This window comes from Rhinolophus sinicus, chromosome 3 (assembly GCF_057876585.1).
Source record: "Rhinolophus sinicus isolate RSI-liver-muscle chromosome 3, RSI-T2T, whole genome shotgun sequence".
Taxonomy (NCBI): domain Eukaryota; kingdom Metazoa; phylum Chordata; class Mammalia; order Chiroptera; family Rhinolophidae; genus Rhinolophus; species Rhinolophus sinicus.
This window is the reverse complement of record NC_142503.1, coordinates 161,578,761-161,595,449: the sequence shown is the minus strand read 5'-3', so window position 1 is coordinate 161,595,449 and position 16,689 is coordinate 161,578,761. Positions and strand designations below refer to the sequence as shown.

The window sequence follows — 16,689 nt, the reverse complement described above, 5'->3', positions numbered from 1 at the left end:
AGGAATTTTTGTCTCTGTTCCCTGCTATAGACCTAATATCCTAGACCAGTGCCAGGCCCACAGTGAATGCTCAATGAATATTTGTTGAATTACTGAATGAATGAAAGAAAATTGCAACAGGCATTTACTTTTCACCTAACAATCCAACACTAAGTGTTAATCTGTGAGTGAAGGCAGACATGGAAAAGGAGTCCTAAAGGGAGCCTTGCGTTCCCTCTGAGTGAGAGTGAACCCATCTTCTTGCCCTCGTGTGGCTGGCTGTTCCCAGGGCTGGAAGGCTGAGCTTGTGCTCTTGTCTCAGTAAGTCCCATCCTGAGAATGCGATATTACACACACACACACACACACACACACACACACACACAATCTTTTAAAAAGTTCCCCAGGCCAGCTTGCCAATAACTAATTTAAACCATTATAATTATATAGTTTCAGTCTCATAATAGCCTTTCATGGGAGCCTAATTGTTATTTTTTGTTAGAAAAACGCAGTCTGCATACCAATCAGCTTAGACTTTTGCACAGTTGCATTTGTAAGTTGCTGGCTGCATTGCTGTGAATCTTTTTACCCATATGAAAGGCATGCCTAGACCTAGTTTTTTATTTCAGTTAACCTAATTCTCCACATCTGTAGTCCTTCTCCGCCCCATCTTTCTCTGTTTCATAATCCGGCTGGAGAACAAGTCTTCAAAAAATAACAAATAGAGGGAATATAATGCAAACCCATCATTTCCTTAATTTGGGGCAGAACAGTATTAGAGTTTGGTTTCATTTTTACCTGAGTTTCCCGAAAATGACTACCCCTTAGACCTGCATCCGATTGCTTTTTTACCTTGGCGCTCAGAAATATGTCAAATACTGTGATTTCTAGCAATGAGGTATGAGAAGCGGGTGCTGGCCTGATTTTAGAGGTGAGGAAACTGGGACTGACACAGGGCATCTCTGTGGTTTTTGCGGAGCCTCCTGAGCCAGGGCTGCAGTCAAGCCCTAGAGTGTGGGGCCTGCTGCTGCCTTGTTCCCTTGGGTTCTGGATGGAGAGTCCTGAGGGCAGCCAGGCCATGAGCACACTCACAAGCGTGCAAGTCCCTCCAGGGGCTGTTTCTTTACACTGAGTTGGGACTTGGAGCTGGAGAAACCTGAGACTTGGACGTGTGCCAGTTAACATTCATTTCTTTTTCTTAACCTGGGGTTTTCCCCTTCTTTCTTACACCAATGGTCGACAGTGATATATTGCTCTCTGCACAGCAACCGCATAATATTTTTTATCATCCATTCTGTGTTTTTTTTTTCTGCCTTAAGTTTTGACACTTTTCTGGTTTTCTTTTTTTTTTTTTTTGTTTTAATGTTGAAGGTTAGGCCTCATTTTCTATTTTTATCAAACTGGAATTTCTCAGCTGTGTCATCAAGGCCTTGTTGAATCATCAACTTCATTCTCACTATGTTCCTAGTCAGATATTCCACTTGAGTCAAGATTATCTGTCCTGCCAACATATCTGTTTGCTGCTTTCTCAAGAACCTGTAAGCAGCTGTCAAACAGTGTCCAAAAGTTAATGCTGTTGCAGCTACTCTCACTTCTTTTCACCTGTGCTTTTTTTCTAGCATGATGGAAATCTGGATAATCTCTGCTATCTTTACCATTAAGCCTGATTTATAAAAATATGACTCAAACCTTTCTTGCTGAAGCTTCTGCTGATTAACCCCAGACACCTGATCAGACCCCTAACCTAGCTCTCATGATGTATGTGTTAATACTTGGGTTCCACTGGAGGGATACTAGAGCGCGGCTGTGAAAAATCCGGAGCCACACTCCTGGGTTCAAATCCCATCTCTGCCACCTACTGCCTTTGTGACTTTAGGAAAGTCACTTGAATCTGTGCCTCGGCTTGTTTATCTGCAAAGCAGGGATAAAAACAGTCTCTTGCTCTTAGGGAATATAAAAGAGTTCAAGTTCATAGACTAGTATCTGGCCTATAGTAAGCACTATTTCAATGTTGACTTTGTTTTTCCTTGCTGATACAGGTCTTTATGGGGCTATATTATTACATATATGGAGCTACATCTGTTGGTTTCTTTGTTTCTGTTCTCTCCTGAAATACTGGGTAAATATTGATCTTTCAAAACCTTCCTTTCCGCTCTGGTTTCCTGCTTTTGAGACCTAGACCTGACACACAACTGCCAGCAAGTTATTCCCAAGAGTAAGGTATCTATCTTCCTTGGGAGCTGGCTCCTCACGGCAGCATCAGAGTTTATCACCAGACTTCTTGGCTACCCTGCTTGTCAGCATGCTCCTGAAGGCTCCACCCAACTCCAGCTCCTTGGGGTGCAGAGGCAGAGGTGTGCATGGCCCCTTTGCTTCTTGGTGGTCACGTGTGGGATAGGCATCGCCCCCAATGTGGGGAGAAAGCCCTCTCTTGTCCATCACTGCCCACCCCCAGCCATATCCCACCCCTTTGGCCATTTCCTTTATAGGCAATGGTATGTGCTCCAATTCCTTTGTTTCTTGGTGACACAAATGACTCACTTTATTTTTTTTTCTAATGGGCAGAATAAGTGACAGATGGAAGGAACTGCTACTGAAGCATTCCATTTACCCTGGTCCACTGTGGCTTTCTAGAGGAGGTGACTGTGGCCCGGCTCTCTACTACCGCGTGGAAATCCTGCTTGTGCCACACACGCTACAAGAAACCCTGCAAAGGCACAGAGCATTTATGAGCTGGAGCCACTGGTCCTTCCCCCTCCTCTTCCACGTCCTCCCCACACACTTTCCTTAAGGGGTGTGTGAGTGTGTGTGCTGTAGGACCTTTCTTCCTTCTCAGAAAAAAAAACAACACATTTTTCTGAGTAGTTAGACAAGCTATAGGCTATTCTCTTTAAGTTCAGGGTCATCAAAAGGTAGAATGATTGGTTAGGTATTAAAATGACATTTGTTTCTCTTTTGTCTGCCACTCAGGGGTCATCATTCTCAGGTTGAACTGTATAAAATTGCTGATTTGTGGCCATTTTTGACTCACAAAGTAGCAGTTTTGTACAGTTCAGCCTGACATATGCTAACTGGTTGGCTTCCATGTTGCGTCCCTCGAAGCCGAGTGGCACAGCGTGTCCTGGTTCAGCACCTTCGTAATGAGACCAGTGGGAGCAGCCAGAAGGCAAAGCACGTCAGTTCCCCTGGGTTGAATGTCATTCCCGTCTCTTAAACCTCAAAAACCTATTTGTTTATTACAGTCTAAACTGATTTCATGGCACAGACGCCTTGTCCATGACGAATCTGGCAGCAATGATGATGCTGGAGTCACTTAGTCCTTTTAATGAAAGTTTGTTTTATTTTCCAGTCTCCACGTATAATGCTTCCAACAAGGAGACCTGTGAACGCAACCACGGACAGTGCTCCCAGCACGCCTTCTGCACTGACTACGCCACTGGCTATTGCTGCCACTGCCAGTCCAGGTTCTACGGAAATGGGAGGCACTGTCTGCCAGCAGGTGAGGGTGCCGGCGTGATTGGGACTGGGGGCTGCTCTGTGCATATTTCTGCTGCTGGCTGGTTTCCGGCTGCTCCTGTGAGCTCTGATGGTGGACCTTGCCTCTTCGTTGCTTGACTCAAAGTGTGAGCAACTTGCAGGTGCTCAATACGTGTTTGAGGAATGAACACGTTTGGGCTGATTTCTCCATTTGAGGATTAACCAGAACTGTTTCCTCCTTTTTGCCTGCTCATTTGAGTCAAAGAGGATGGGAGAGAGGGAGGATGGGAGAAAAGAGATCAAAGCAGGTGTATTTCCTACTTAGATGGATAATTGGTTGGTTAGGGAATGGTGAAAGTGGCCAAAGATTGAGTTTTGGGGGATGCCAAGGGGATTATTTTATCTGTGGGCCCATATCCAATCTGTACAATAGTCAAGGTTGAGTGGATTTGCTGTTTTTCAGGGGCACCTCATCGAGTCAATGGGAAAGTGAGTGGCCACCTCCATGTGGGCCACATGCCTGTGCACTTCACCGACGTGGACCTGCATGCTTACGTCGTGAGCAATGACGGCAGGGCCTACACGGCCATCAGCCACGTCCCACAGCCCGCGGCCCAGGCCCTTCTCCCCCTCACGCCCATCGGAGGCCTGTTTGGCTGGCTCTTTGCTTTAGAGAAACCAGGCTGGAAGAACGGCTTCAGCCTCACAGGTGAGTAGAGCCTCTGAGAGGGCTGATAGTCACCATTGCTTTGGTGGCATTGCTCCTTAGGTTTTGCATTCAGTGAAAGAGGATTTGCTTCTTCAATGTTCTGGAGCCGCAGGTGTGTTGTTTCCTGTCTGGAGGTAGTTGGGGATGGTTTGGCCTCACAGGACTACTTTTGAAAGTGACTGATTTCTTCTAAATGTTCTCCCAGTTGAAATGAAATGGGATGATTCTGTTTGGAGCATTTGTGTCCTCTCACCCCAATTTGTTGAAGCTTGTTTGTCAGACTTCGTTTAATTGAGTTGTTATGCACAGATCTGTCAAATAGGGAAGCATGAGTGGAGATGTTTTACATCCTGGAGAAAGGGATGCCTTTCCTCCACGTGACTCTGACCTATGACAGTGCTTCTCAGCCCTTCACCTGCACCCAGATCACCTGAGGTGCTTGTGAAAATGCAGGTTCTGACTCACGGGGCCTGGGGTGAGGTCTGTGATCCTAATTTCCTAGCGAGCTCCCCTGAGATGCCAATGCTGATGTAAGGATCACCCTTTCATAGGTACAGTATAGAGGCTACTTCTTGGCTTTCCACCTCCCACCTGAAAAATGTGTTTCCTACCGGTAGTACGTTTATCTTTATTGCACGTAAAGTACCAAGAGAAAAGTTCTTCCCTCAAGTCCAGCTGTAGAGCCCAATACCTGTTTGTAGGATCTTGCTCTTAATCAAGATTTGATTAAAACGTCAAGTCAAAAGTAGATAAATAAAATACAGTACACCCAGTTACACTTGAATTTTAGAGAAACATGAATAATTTGAATAATTTAATAATAGCATGCCCCAAATAGTGTATGGGACATTACTTATACTGAAAATACATTTTCATTGTTTATCTAAAATTGAAATGTAACTGGGTGTCCTGGGTTTTTGTTTGTTTGTTTTTGCTAAGTCTGGCAACCTTGGAAAGAGAAAGGTTAAGTATGTTCCCAGGAGTTTATTTCTCATAGAAGACAAGCTCCTGCAAAGAGAAGTGGTGTGAGATGTGGCAGGATAAAACCATACTCTTTAATAGAAAATTCGAGCAACTGGCGTAGTCAACAGCTGGTAGGACTTAGTCTTGGATATCAGATGGTCTCCAATAGCAGTAGAAATCAGGAGGGAGACATATGCACTGGAATTATTACTGGAATATGCAAGACTGCTTTTCATCCCTGTTCTGAACTTTTCTCCCTCCAGGTGCTACATTTATCCATGACATGGAAGTTACTTTCTACCCAGGAGAGGAGAAGGTTCGAATCACTCAAACCGCTGAGGAGCTTGATGCAGAGAACTATTTGAACATTAAGACCAACATCCAAGGCCAGGTACCTCACATCCCAGCAAGTTTCACAGCCCACATCGCTCCCTACAAGGAGCTTTACCACTATTCGGATTCAGGTATGTGTTACCAGTCTTCACGTCTGTAAAACAGGAAGAGGACATATTCCCCAAGATAGTTATGAGGATTAAATGACTTACTACATGCACGGTCCTTAGACTAGTGTGTGGCACATAAAATGAGCTCAATATCATTTTTGTTATTATTATTACGAAGTATGTAGTGTAAGTAAGCAGAGTGCCAGCTGCTGTAACAAGAATCTCAGTATTCCTACCTAATGCTTCCAGATAATAATAATGATGGGACTACTTCATTATTACACAGGACTACTTTTGAAAGAGACTGATTTCTTCTAAATGTTCTCCCAGTTGAAATGAAATGGGATGATTCTGTTGGAGCATTTGTGTCCTCTCACCCCAATTTGTTGAAGCTTGTTTGTCAGACTTCGTTTAATTGAGTTGTTATGCACAGACCTGTCAAATAGGGAAGCATGAATGGAGATGTTTTACATCCTGGAGAAAGGGATGCCTTTCCTCCACGTGACTCTGACCTATGACAGTGCTTCTCAGCCCTTCACCTGCACCCAGATCACCTGAGGTGCTTGTGAAAATGCAGGTTCTGACTCACGGGGCCTGGGGTGAGGCTTCGATGATGATGGTGGTGATGATGTAATCAATAACAACATTTTCTTTGGGGGTGGGTCGGGATGCTGTAATTCTATAGAGTTTTCAACCACCCTGCTCTCTGGGCCATGTCAAAATCTTGATTATTGGAATTTATACTTGTCCTATAACCTTATGTTAGCCTGTTTTAAAATCACAGAAAGAGATGCTGCAAAGTGTTGTAACACCAATGCTAGATTTGGAGTCAGAAGATAGAAATTCATATCCTGGATTTGCCATTTAAAATAAGTGGGGAAAAGATCACTCATCTGAGAGCCTATTGTCTCATCTTTTGAATGAGAATAAGAATACCTTTTCTGTCTACCTTCCATGGTTGACATGTGTAAAGTGATGTGCTCTGTAAAACACCACCCGAGTGTAGGATGCTGGTTCAGTCACAGCTGCTGTCCTGCTGCATAGTAGTTCGAGTTGTGCCTTTCCGTGGCCCTTGCTTCTCCTACGATATGAGAGCTGGAAGCCAGGCACGAGATGTAGTGAAGAGAATGGGCAACAGAGACCTGGACCACGCACAGAATAGCCGATGGCCAGAAACCGGCCTGTGCTCCTGACTCTGGGCTCAGATTGAGAGAAACAACCCCTTCCTTTGCCTGGAACCCTTTAGACTTACTGAAGTGCATGGTGTTGGAAGCCACCACCTCTGTGTCATGTAGAGGATAGACTGGTTAAAAACTTGCGGTGTAGAGTCAGGCCAGCTTGCATGCCAGTTCCAGCTCTACCACATACCAGCCATGCATCTTCAACTACTTAACCTCTGGAAGGCTCTGTGCACAAGATCGCAGGGCCCCCCTCATGGGCTGCTGGGAGGAATAAACAAGGCAGCACCTACAGAGCCCTCAGTATGGCTGGCCCCTAGTAGCATTTATTCCTTGCATACGATAACAAGCAGCGACTGAACCTCCTCCCTCTTAGCGTGTTGGCTTTGCCGCAGCTCAGGTATTTGGCTTGCAGGTTTCCCATGTAAACCCAGGAATTTCCCAAAGGAACATGTTCCAGGAATTAGATGAAAAACTAACTGTGTAGGAAAACCCACTCCACATGAAAATCTCTGTATTTACTACTTTTTAAGTTTACCAGTTTGCCTGTATAATGTGTCTGTTGCAGCTGTGACCTCCACAAGTTCCAGAGACTACTCTCTCACGTTTGGTGCCGTCAACCAAACAATGTCCTACCGCATCCACCAGAACATCACTTACCAGACGTGCAGGCATGTCCCCAGACACCTGAGCATCCCCACCACCCAGCAGCTCAACGTGGACCGGGTCTTTGCCTTGTACAACGATGAGGAAAAAGTGCTTAGATTTGCTGTGACTAATCAAATTGGCCCTGTTGAAGGTATAGTTTCCTTTTGTTGCTGTATTTGTACAAAAATTGTATCTAACCATTCTTCATTCCTTCTGGAATAGCCTCAGAATGATTCACAGAGGTCGCTAAGGGTTATGTGCTGGGTGTACAGATGAATAAAGCCAGGTCCTGTCCTTCAGATGGAGACAGAGGCAGAAATGGAACTTTTAGAACAGTATCCTTGCCAAGCTCAGGAATAGAGCATAACACGTGAGGCTAGTTTGTAGCAACTGTATGTGCGAATCTATTATATAGGAGACACAACTGGGAACAAGGTGGGGCCAGGTTAGGAGGGCGAATGATGCTGACAAGTATTTGTTATAATTGTGATAAGCATAGGAAGATATAAGGCTAGTCTGGAGGTTCAGTGAAGATGTCACCAAAGAAGTGACATTTTAGCTAAAACTTAAAGGATGAGAAGGATTTCATCAAATCAAGGTTGGACAAAAAGCCAGTGCCTAAAACAAACAAACAGACTAACAAACAAACACTGCATGAATGAAAAACCCACAGTTAACATCAAACATAATGAAAAACAGGATGCTTTCCCTTTAAGATCAGGAACAAGACGAGGATATCTGCTCTTCTATTCAACACTGTACTATAAGTTCTGGCCAGGGCAATTAGGCAAGAAAATGAAATAAAAGGCATTGGAAAGAAAGAAGTAAAATTATCTCTAGTTTCATATGACAGGTTATTATATGTAAAAATCTAAGAAATTCATTAAAAAACTGTTAGAAATAATAAACAAGTTCAGCAAGGTTGCAGGATACAAGATGAATATACAAAAAATAATTGGATTTCTATATGTAGTAGCAATGAGCAAACTGAAAAGGAAATTAAGAAAACAATTTCATTTTAAAAAGAATGAAATATTTAGGAATACATTTTTAAAAAGAAGTGCAATAATTTTACATTGAAATCTGGAAAAGATTTTTTTTAAATTACAGAAGACCTAAATAAATGGGAAAACATTCCATGTTCATGAACCAAAAAACTTAATATTGCAAAGATATTGCAATGCTTCCTAAATTGCTCAATAGAGTCAACACAATCCTGTCAGCTGGCTTTTCGCAGACTCTGACAGGTTGATCCTAAATTTCACAGGGAAATTTAAGGAACCCAGGATAGCTAAAACAATCTTGAAAAAGAACAAAGTTGGAGAACTCATACTGCTTGATTTCAAAACTTAAGAATAATCAAGACAGGCATAAGGATCCTCTTGGCATAAGGATAGACATACAGATCAATGGAATAGAAGTGAGAATCCAGAAATAAACACTCACGTATACTGTCAATTGATTTTTGACAAGGATGCCAAAACAATTTGATGAGGAGAAAGTCTAGTCTTTTTAAAAAATGATTCTGGGACAACTGGATATCCACATGTAAGAGTGATGCTGGATCTCCAACTCACACCATATACAAAAATTAACTCAAAATGGGTCAAAGATTTTAATGTAAGAGCTAACATTTTAGAAAAAATATAGGGGTAAAGTTTTGTGATCCTGAATTTGGCAATGGCTTCTTAGATAGTGATACTAAAAGCACAAGCCAAAGAAAAAATAGATAAATTGGGTGTCATCAAAATTTAAAACTTTTGTGCTTCAGAGGACATTATCAAAAAAGAAAATATCTGTAAATTATATACTTAGTAAGGGACTTATATCTAGAATATATAAGAACTCTTACAGCTCAATAATAAAATGACAAATAATCTAAGTAAAAGATAGACAACATTTTTGGATAGATATTTCTCTGAAGAAGATAGGCAAATGTCCAATGAGCACATAAAAAGATACTCAACATCATTAGTCATCAGGGAAATGTAAAATTAAATCCTCAGTGAAATACTACTTTACATGGATGTAGATGGATATAATTTTAAAAAACGTAGTTTTTTGTAAGGTTGTAGAGAAATTAAAACCCTCATACATTGCTGGTGTGAGGGAAAAATGATGTAGCTACTGTGGAAAAGAGTCTAGCTGTTTCTCAAAAAGTTAAACACATAGTTATGATTTGACTGAGCAGTTCGACTCCTAGCTATACACTCAAGAGAAATGAAAACGCATGTCCCCTCAAAAACTTGTACATGAATATTCATAGCAGCATTATTCATAATAGTCAAATGGTGGAAACAATCCAAATGATCATCAATTAATGAATGGATTTTTTAAATGTCACATATCCATACAATGGAATATTATTAAACATAGAAAGGAATGAAGTACTGACACATATTACATATGCATAAACTTTGAAAACATACTGAGTCACAAAAAAATAACATATTGTGTGATCCCATCTATATGAAATGCCCAGACGAGGCAAATCCACAGAGACAGAGGTAGATTAGTGGTTGCCTAGGGCTGGGGAATAATAGGGGAGTGGGGAGTTGATAACTAAAGAGTACAGTGATTCTTTGGTGGGGGGAGGGATTTAAAATATTCTAAAATTGATTGTGGTGATGGTTGCACACTGAGAATATACTCAAAACTATTTATGGTGCATTTTAATTTTTTTCTTATTTTTTTCATTTCTATTTGCATGGAATGTGTACTTTGGATGGGTGAATTGTATGGTATGTGAATTATATCTCCATTTAAAAAACAACAACAAACAGTTGTGGGGGAAAACCAAAACTCTAAAGCAGTGGTTTTCATACGTTAGTCAGCATTAGCCTCACCTGTGAAACTTGATAAAAATGCAGATAAAAGTGTTCTAGGCCTATCAAAACATCAGAGGCTATGAGGAACCTTAAGTGCATACTACTAAGTGAAAGAAGCCAGCCTGAAAAGGCCACAATACTGGGTGATTCTAACTATATGACCTTCTTGAAAAGGTGAAACTATAGAGACAAAAAAGGTCAGTATTTGCCAGGTGTTTAAGGGGAGAGAGTTGAGGGGTGAATAGGTGAAGCACAGGGGGCTTTTAGGGCAGTGAAACAACTCTGTATGATACTGTAATGGTGGACACAGGTCATTACACGTTTGTCAAAACCTGCAGAACTGTACAACACCATGAATCAGCCCTAGTGTAAACTATGGACTTTAGTTAATAATAATATATCAATATTGCTTTATCAGTTATAACAAATGTAGCACATTAATACAAGATGTTAATAATAGAGGAAGCTCTGTACAAATGGGTGGGGGGGTATGAAAACTGTACTTTCTGCTCAATTTTTTTTTTTTTTTTTTGTAAACTTAAAACTTCTAAAAAATAGCCTACTATTAAAAAAAAAATGTTGTAGGCAAGGCAGAGGATGAGCCTCTGAAGTCAGGGAACTCTACAAATAGGAAATGGCATGAGATCAAGGGGACATTTTCATTCTGAAAACCAAGAGGTAGTGTTTTCCCCTAGAATGCAAGAGGCACAAGAGGAGAAAGAATGTCTGCCTCATTCAGCTCCATATTGAGTCTGTTGAGCCCTAATCGGTGGCTCAGAGAGGTGATTCTGTAACTTACAGGCGAGTCTGTGATTTATCTGGAGAGGAGGGCTCCTTAAGCCTTCTCAGGCCCAATAGGCAAGCGTCGTTTCAGCAATATGATAGCAGGAGATTAAGATAAAAGGAGTAGATTCTCCTCTTGAAATGAGACTGCAGAGGTGACTTGAAATGAGAATCCTGAGTTCGCTGGTTTGTGCAAGTGGTTGGTTTGGTTTTAGGAAACTTGGTTGGGGCACAGGCGTTGATTGGGTGTCCAAAGATGGAATTATAAGGTAGTGAATTAATAGCACGGAAGTGTCAGTTGATTTTAGAGAAACATGTACATCAGAAGGAGGGAAAAGATTGTTATTGCCCGTTTCTCCAGGAGAGATTTAAAGAAAAACAACTGGGGAAAACATCCTCCTTTAAATACCCAGTTCAGCCCTTTGCTGCGTGTAGGCGTCTGATCTGTATAAACAGCGATTAATGGAAGAATCTCCCAGGCCACAGAGTCCCATTCAGATTCTGGAATCATTTAGAGAAAAGATAGATTTCTGGGTATATTTTTCCTAGAGACATACCAAATGAGAATAACAAAGGATCGGAGAAAGCCAGCAAAAAACTGGCAGGTACCAAGTTGCTAATTTGTCTTTAGAATTTTATGACTCTTCCCTTCCACCCCAAGTCTAATAATAACAATAGTAATAATAGCAAAGGATGGTTTTACTTGGTGCCAAGCACTATCCTAAGTACCTTCATGAATTAACTCATTTAATCCCCACAACAACCTCCACCCAATAGGGGGATTATTACTCCATTTGACAGAGATTGAAATACAGACAAGCAATTTCCCTGGTCATAGCTAGAAAGTGGCGAGCTGGGATTTAGACCCGGCACCGGCTACAGAGCCCACTCTTAACAACTCACAGCACTGCTCCTCCACATGGACTCCGCTGGCCTCAGGGCTGCCTCGTAATTTAGACCAAATTTTAAAGGAGGGACTGTGTTTTTTAACCCTTTATGTTTGCACCCTGCTTCATCCACCCCTATAGAAAACAGCAGTACCATTCATTCTCCCCAAGTAGGAGAAAAACAAGGGGGCACAAGAAAAAGAAAGCAATAAAAAAGGAAAAGGAAAACTCTTTTTCTTTCTCCTCTCAGTGTGTAGCAGTAACTTAAGAATCTCTCACTTTTTCCAGAGGGAGCGATTATCTGGTTGGAATGCCTGTGAAACAGAACAGCTGCCCCACCTGATGTGGGAGCTCCTGGTTTCCCAGGGTTCAGGAGGAGAGCTGTTGTCTTCCCACTGAGTCATCAGAGCTTTGGCCCCGGCCCACTTCCCAACCACCAGCCTCCCACCCTCCCAGGCTTCAGGGAGGGTTGGCTGTCTTTTGTGGGGTCCTAGAACAGGAACCAGGAATGCCTCCTGCCTTTGCTCCCACATCAGGGCTTCTTCTGGTGAGTTGAGGAGACTTTGGGCAAAAGGCCCCCCACTGAAGCTGAACGGACTGTTCCTTTAAGGAAAACTGCTCTTCCCCTCTTAATTAAATGAGTAAATTAGTTCCAGATCTTCTGTCAGAGAGTCAAGCTGTTTAAAAGGGTCAGGGTGAAATAGAAAATGTCTTAAGAGAGATACTGCTATACTGCTCTTCTTTGCTTACTATAATAGGAGAAAAGCAAAAAAAAGAGAAAAAAAAAAAGGAGAAAAGCTAACAAGCCTTAGAGAATGAATAACCAATTGGTTTTAGAAATAGAACTTTTAAAATAATGTTTTTGGAAACCAAATTCGGTGAACAGGGCCCCATGCTTAGAAGGACTCTAACACTTCATTTAATGCTCTGCTGTGCTCGTCTTGAAGCCCTTAATAATTTTTGAACAAGGGGCCTCACATTTTCATTTTGCACTAGGCTCTGCAAATGACGTGGCTGGTCCTGTCAGTGAAGTATATTTTAAATCAGTATCATGTAATTATGGTTATTTGCCCCTCAGTTTCAGATAGGCCAATGTATCCTGTCCAAGTTTGCAAGTCAATTTTTGTGCTGCTTTTTTTTTTTTTTTTCATTTTTTATGCCTAGCAGGGTGGTAAGCTTTTGTATCCATATTTACTCACTAATCCTTGCTGGAATGTGCCACTGTGAAAATTTGATGCTGGAAAGTGCTGAACAAGAAAGCTAAGCATTAGTATTTATAAATTAAAACATTTGAAGCTCACTTTCCCCTTTGTCTGGGTAGGCCAGGCATTTTGTACAGAATCTTCTCCTAAAATGGAAAAATAATAATGGAGGAGAACCAGGTCTTGTCTTACACTGCACCTTCAGTGAGGACATGACCTTATTCTTAACTGTAACACGTGCTGGGGACTGATCAGGAATTTGGTCAGTACTATCCCCCAACCACAACCCCCCATGCTGTGCTTCTGTCCTGTCCACCAAGAACTCCAGGGGGAGGGATGAGGGGCACCCGAGGAAGTTTTCATCTGGGGGGCTAGGCTTACATTGGATTGCTTAAGTTCATCAGGTTTGAAAAATGCTGGAGCCATTTGTTGGTCCTCTTTTCTTGGCCAAGATGCTCTTACGCCAACCAGTGTCATTGAGGTGAACCAAGGATAACCCACGATATGGGAATCAATACTAAGAATATTCCACTGCAGGAACACACTGTGGTGTTTCTTAAGAAGCAGACGGTAGGAGTTTACCAAAAGGCAAGGGTGTCCCATCAGGGACTCGGCCAAGGCATCCCCATTCACAGCAGAAAACTAGAAGAATCTTAACGTGGGCCGTCAGGCACTGGGGAGGTGGCCAGACGTCCCGAAGGACTGGAGGAAGTCTAGTCCATGAGGCAGGTAACAGCAGCAAGCACTTGTGTCCAGAAAGGGAGTTACTTGGCCAGGGTCTGTCCACAGTGAGGTAGGGGTTAGGGAGATGTGGGTGGCGTAGAGTAAAATGAGAGGGAATCCAGGAGGAGGTGGTACTTGGACGTTAAAACAGGTGGTACTGCCAAAGGCTGTCTACACATGCCAAGATACTGGTTTCTGGGAAAGTGAGGGAGCTGTGAAGAGCAAGGCAGGACTTGGAGTATGTGTACCAAGCAGGCGGTCAAGACAGAGAATCAGGTACAGAAGTCCAACGCAGAAGCCCAAGTTATCACAACTGAGATGAAGCCCTGTTGGTAGCAGAGATGGCTTGATGTAGAGCCTGGGAGGTTTGGGTGGGGCTCCTCAAGTCTTTGGAATTAAGATCAGAATTAATTCTAGGGACTGAGACCAAGCTAAACCTCAAGTGAGGAGGAGGAAGGCACACAGTCACTGGGAAGTGGGTGGCCTGCCTGCGGGGGAATTGTCTTTCACACACATTGTGTTGGGTTTTCTTTATTTTCTTTAGCAGTTCTAACAGATATAAGACTATTTTTATTCCCATTTTATACCTGAAGAATCAGAAATGCCCAGGGTTAATGGATTCATCCCTTCCGGGATTCTTTCCAACACCACCATCTCTGTGCCCTTGGCTTAGACTGGATAACTTGATGAAGTTCCTTTGGTTGTGGTCGTAGCCATGTGGTACAAAGCTTGGTCTCTGGAGTCAGACTCCCTGGCTTTTCATCCCAGATCCATCCACCTCGTCTGACTATGTGGCCTTGGCTGGGTTCCTCAGCCTCTCTGTGCTGCAGTAGAAATGAAGATGATGAAAATACCTTCCTCAGAGTGTAGGCCTGAGGATTTAATGGGATGGTATGTAAAGGGTTTAGGACAGTGCCTGGCACATGGTGCTCAGTAAGCATTCCTATTACATCTAACTGGAAATAATGTTCTTTAGGGAAGACTTTAGATGTTAACTGTCATTGCTACCTAGTGGGTGGATGGTTCCATAACAAGGTTAAACCTAAAAAGTAAATACTGCAAAAATTGTTACTATTTATTTGGTCTGATAAATCTTTAAAAAGCAAGATTTTCTCAATTGAATTTTGACTTATAGTGAATTTTAGTGAGAGGTTATCCAATTTAGAGGTAGAAATTTGGGATACGAGTCCTTGCTGTACTACCTCTTCTGGCTTTGTGAGCTCTGGCAGTTTTTCCAATGTCTCTTGCTTCCTTTCCTTATCTGTGAAAATTATCAATAATGGGGACAACAGCCTACCTCATAGAATTATCCCAAGAATCACATGAAATGATAGACCAAAAGCATTTTTAAATAAGAGGATGCCATGTGTTGGATATTTTTATTCCCTGGACACAAACCTACTGTAAGCAAGAAAAGGTTAGTTGTCCGTAGAGTTGGCAGGAAGAAACCATTCTGGAATTTAAAACTGTAATACAGAGAATTCACCCAGCTTGGATATTAATAATTTATCTTAATAAATTGCCAGGTGGGCCCCCAAACACAGACAAGCATACAGCCCGTTCCAAGAACTCTTCAATCTCCTTCCTTCTATGCCATTCTCTTAACAACAGCTAGATTGTGGCTTTGTTTTTTATTTCCTCTCTACCCACACAGAGGACTCAGAGTCCAGCCCAGTGAATCCTTGCTATGACGGGAGCCACACATGTGACATGACAGCTCAGTGCCATCCAGGGACAGGTGTAGAATACACCTGTGAGTGTGCACCTGGGTACCAAGGAGATGGACGGAATTGTGTGGGTAAGAGCCATATGTTCTGTGTTCTTCCATGGGGTCCTCCAGCACTGCTTATAACAGACAAGGGTCTGTCTTCTTAATGATCGCCATTCATCAATGAGTTTAGCAGCAGTTAATCTAAGGACAGTGGTTTAAAAACTAAAGCATACTCTGGTTAGGTTTGAGAGGGCAGTTTGGAGGTGGGTATTTGGGACTGGGACTGGGAATAAATGTCTACTGCAGTTCCGGGATAGCCTGAGTTCTTAAGTTTTGTAAGTTTAAGTTTATATTAAGTATTTATTACATTTACCAAAAAGTACATTTTCTGGTTACATTTAGATTTCAGACATTATGTTTCTTTCCCCTATTATGTCCCAAAAAGTAGCAGTAGAAATTTAAATTGTAAAAGAAAAAATGTTAAAGTGTTTTTCTTCTAAATGTTCAGTATTTTTTAAATGTTTAAAGAATTCTCAGAATATGTGTTCAAAATATGTCTGTCTATGGCTTATGCTTACATGACTTGAAGTAAATGTTTACTATTTATGATGATCTGCAACGTGCATCCATGTCTGGTGTTTAGAAAGCCTACATTTCAACTCCTGTTTAGTCTCCCAACTGTTAGTCCCACTGAAGCCTCATAGTGGTGAGAAAACATTGAGTTTTCAGCCTGTCCACTTGTGGAACCCTTGATTGAAGCAGCACTTTTCAGTTTTCATTTCTTCCTAGATATAAATGAATGTGCAACTGGCTTCCATCGCTGTGGCCCCAACTCTGTGTGTATCAACTTGCTAGGAAGCTATAGGTGTGAATGCCGGTCTGGTTACGAGTTTGCCAATGACCAGCACACTTGCATCTGTGAGTACCAAAATCATTCCTCTTTTTGGCCAAAATTATGCTGAACCTAGCTCTTTGATTCATTAATGTTTCCACTTCTGTACAGAAGCTCTGCTGTATGGTTTTTTAGAAAAAGAAAATTTACATTGAAATAACTCAAAGCTTTGGTCCTGTTTTTTTGTTTGTTTGTTTTTTGTTTTGTTTTGTTTTGTTGTTTTTCTCTAAATAGATATTTTTGGTGTTGAGTTTTTGAAGGATGTT

The 16,689-nt window shown here is 42.0% G+C and overlaps 1 protein-coding gene across 1 annotated transcript in view; it reads left to right on the top strand.

Moving 5' to 3' along the window:
* The window catches only part of NID2 (nidogen 2), a 60,790-nt gene that overhangs the window by 23,649 nt on the left and 20,452 nt on the right, over positions 1 to 16,689 (top strand). The window contains exons 5-10 of the mRNA XM_019725694.3: positions 3,329 to 3,478; positions 3,920 to 4,165; positions 5,392 to 5,592; positions 7,318 to 7,548; positions 15,475 to 15,618; positions 16,321 to 16,449. Of these exons, the coding sequence (XP_019581253.3) occupies positions 3,329 to 3,478; positions 3,920 to 4,165; positions 5,392 to 5,592; positions 7,318 to 7,548; positions 15,475 to 15,618; positions 16,321 to 16,449 (1,101 nt within the window). The remainder of the gene's footprint in view (positions 1 to 3,328; positions 3,479 to 3,919; positions 4,166 to 5,391; positions 5,593 to 7,317; positions 7,549 to 15,474; positions 15,619 to 16,320; positions 16,450 to 16,689) is intronic.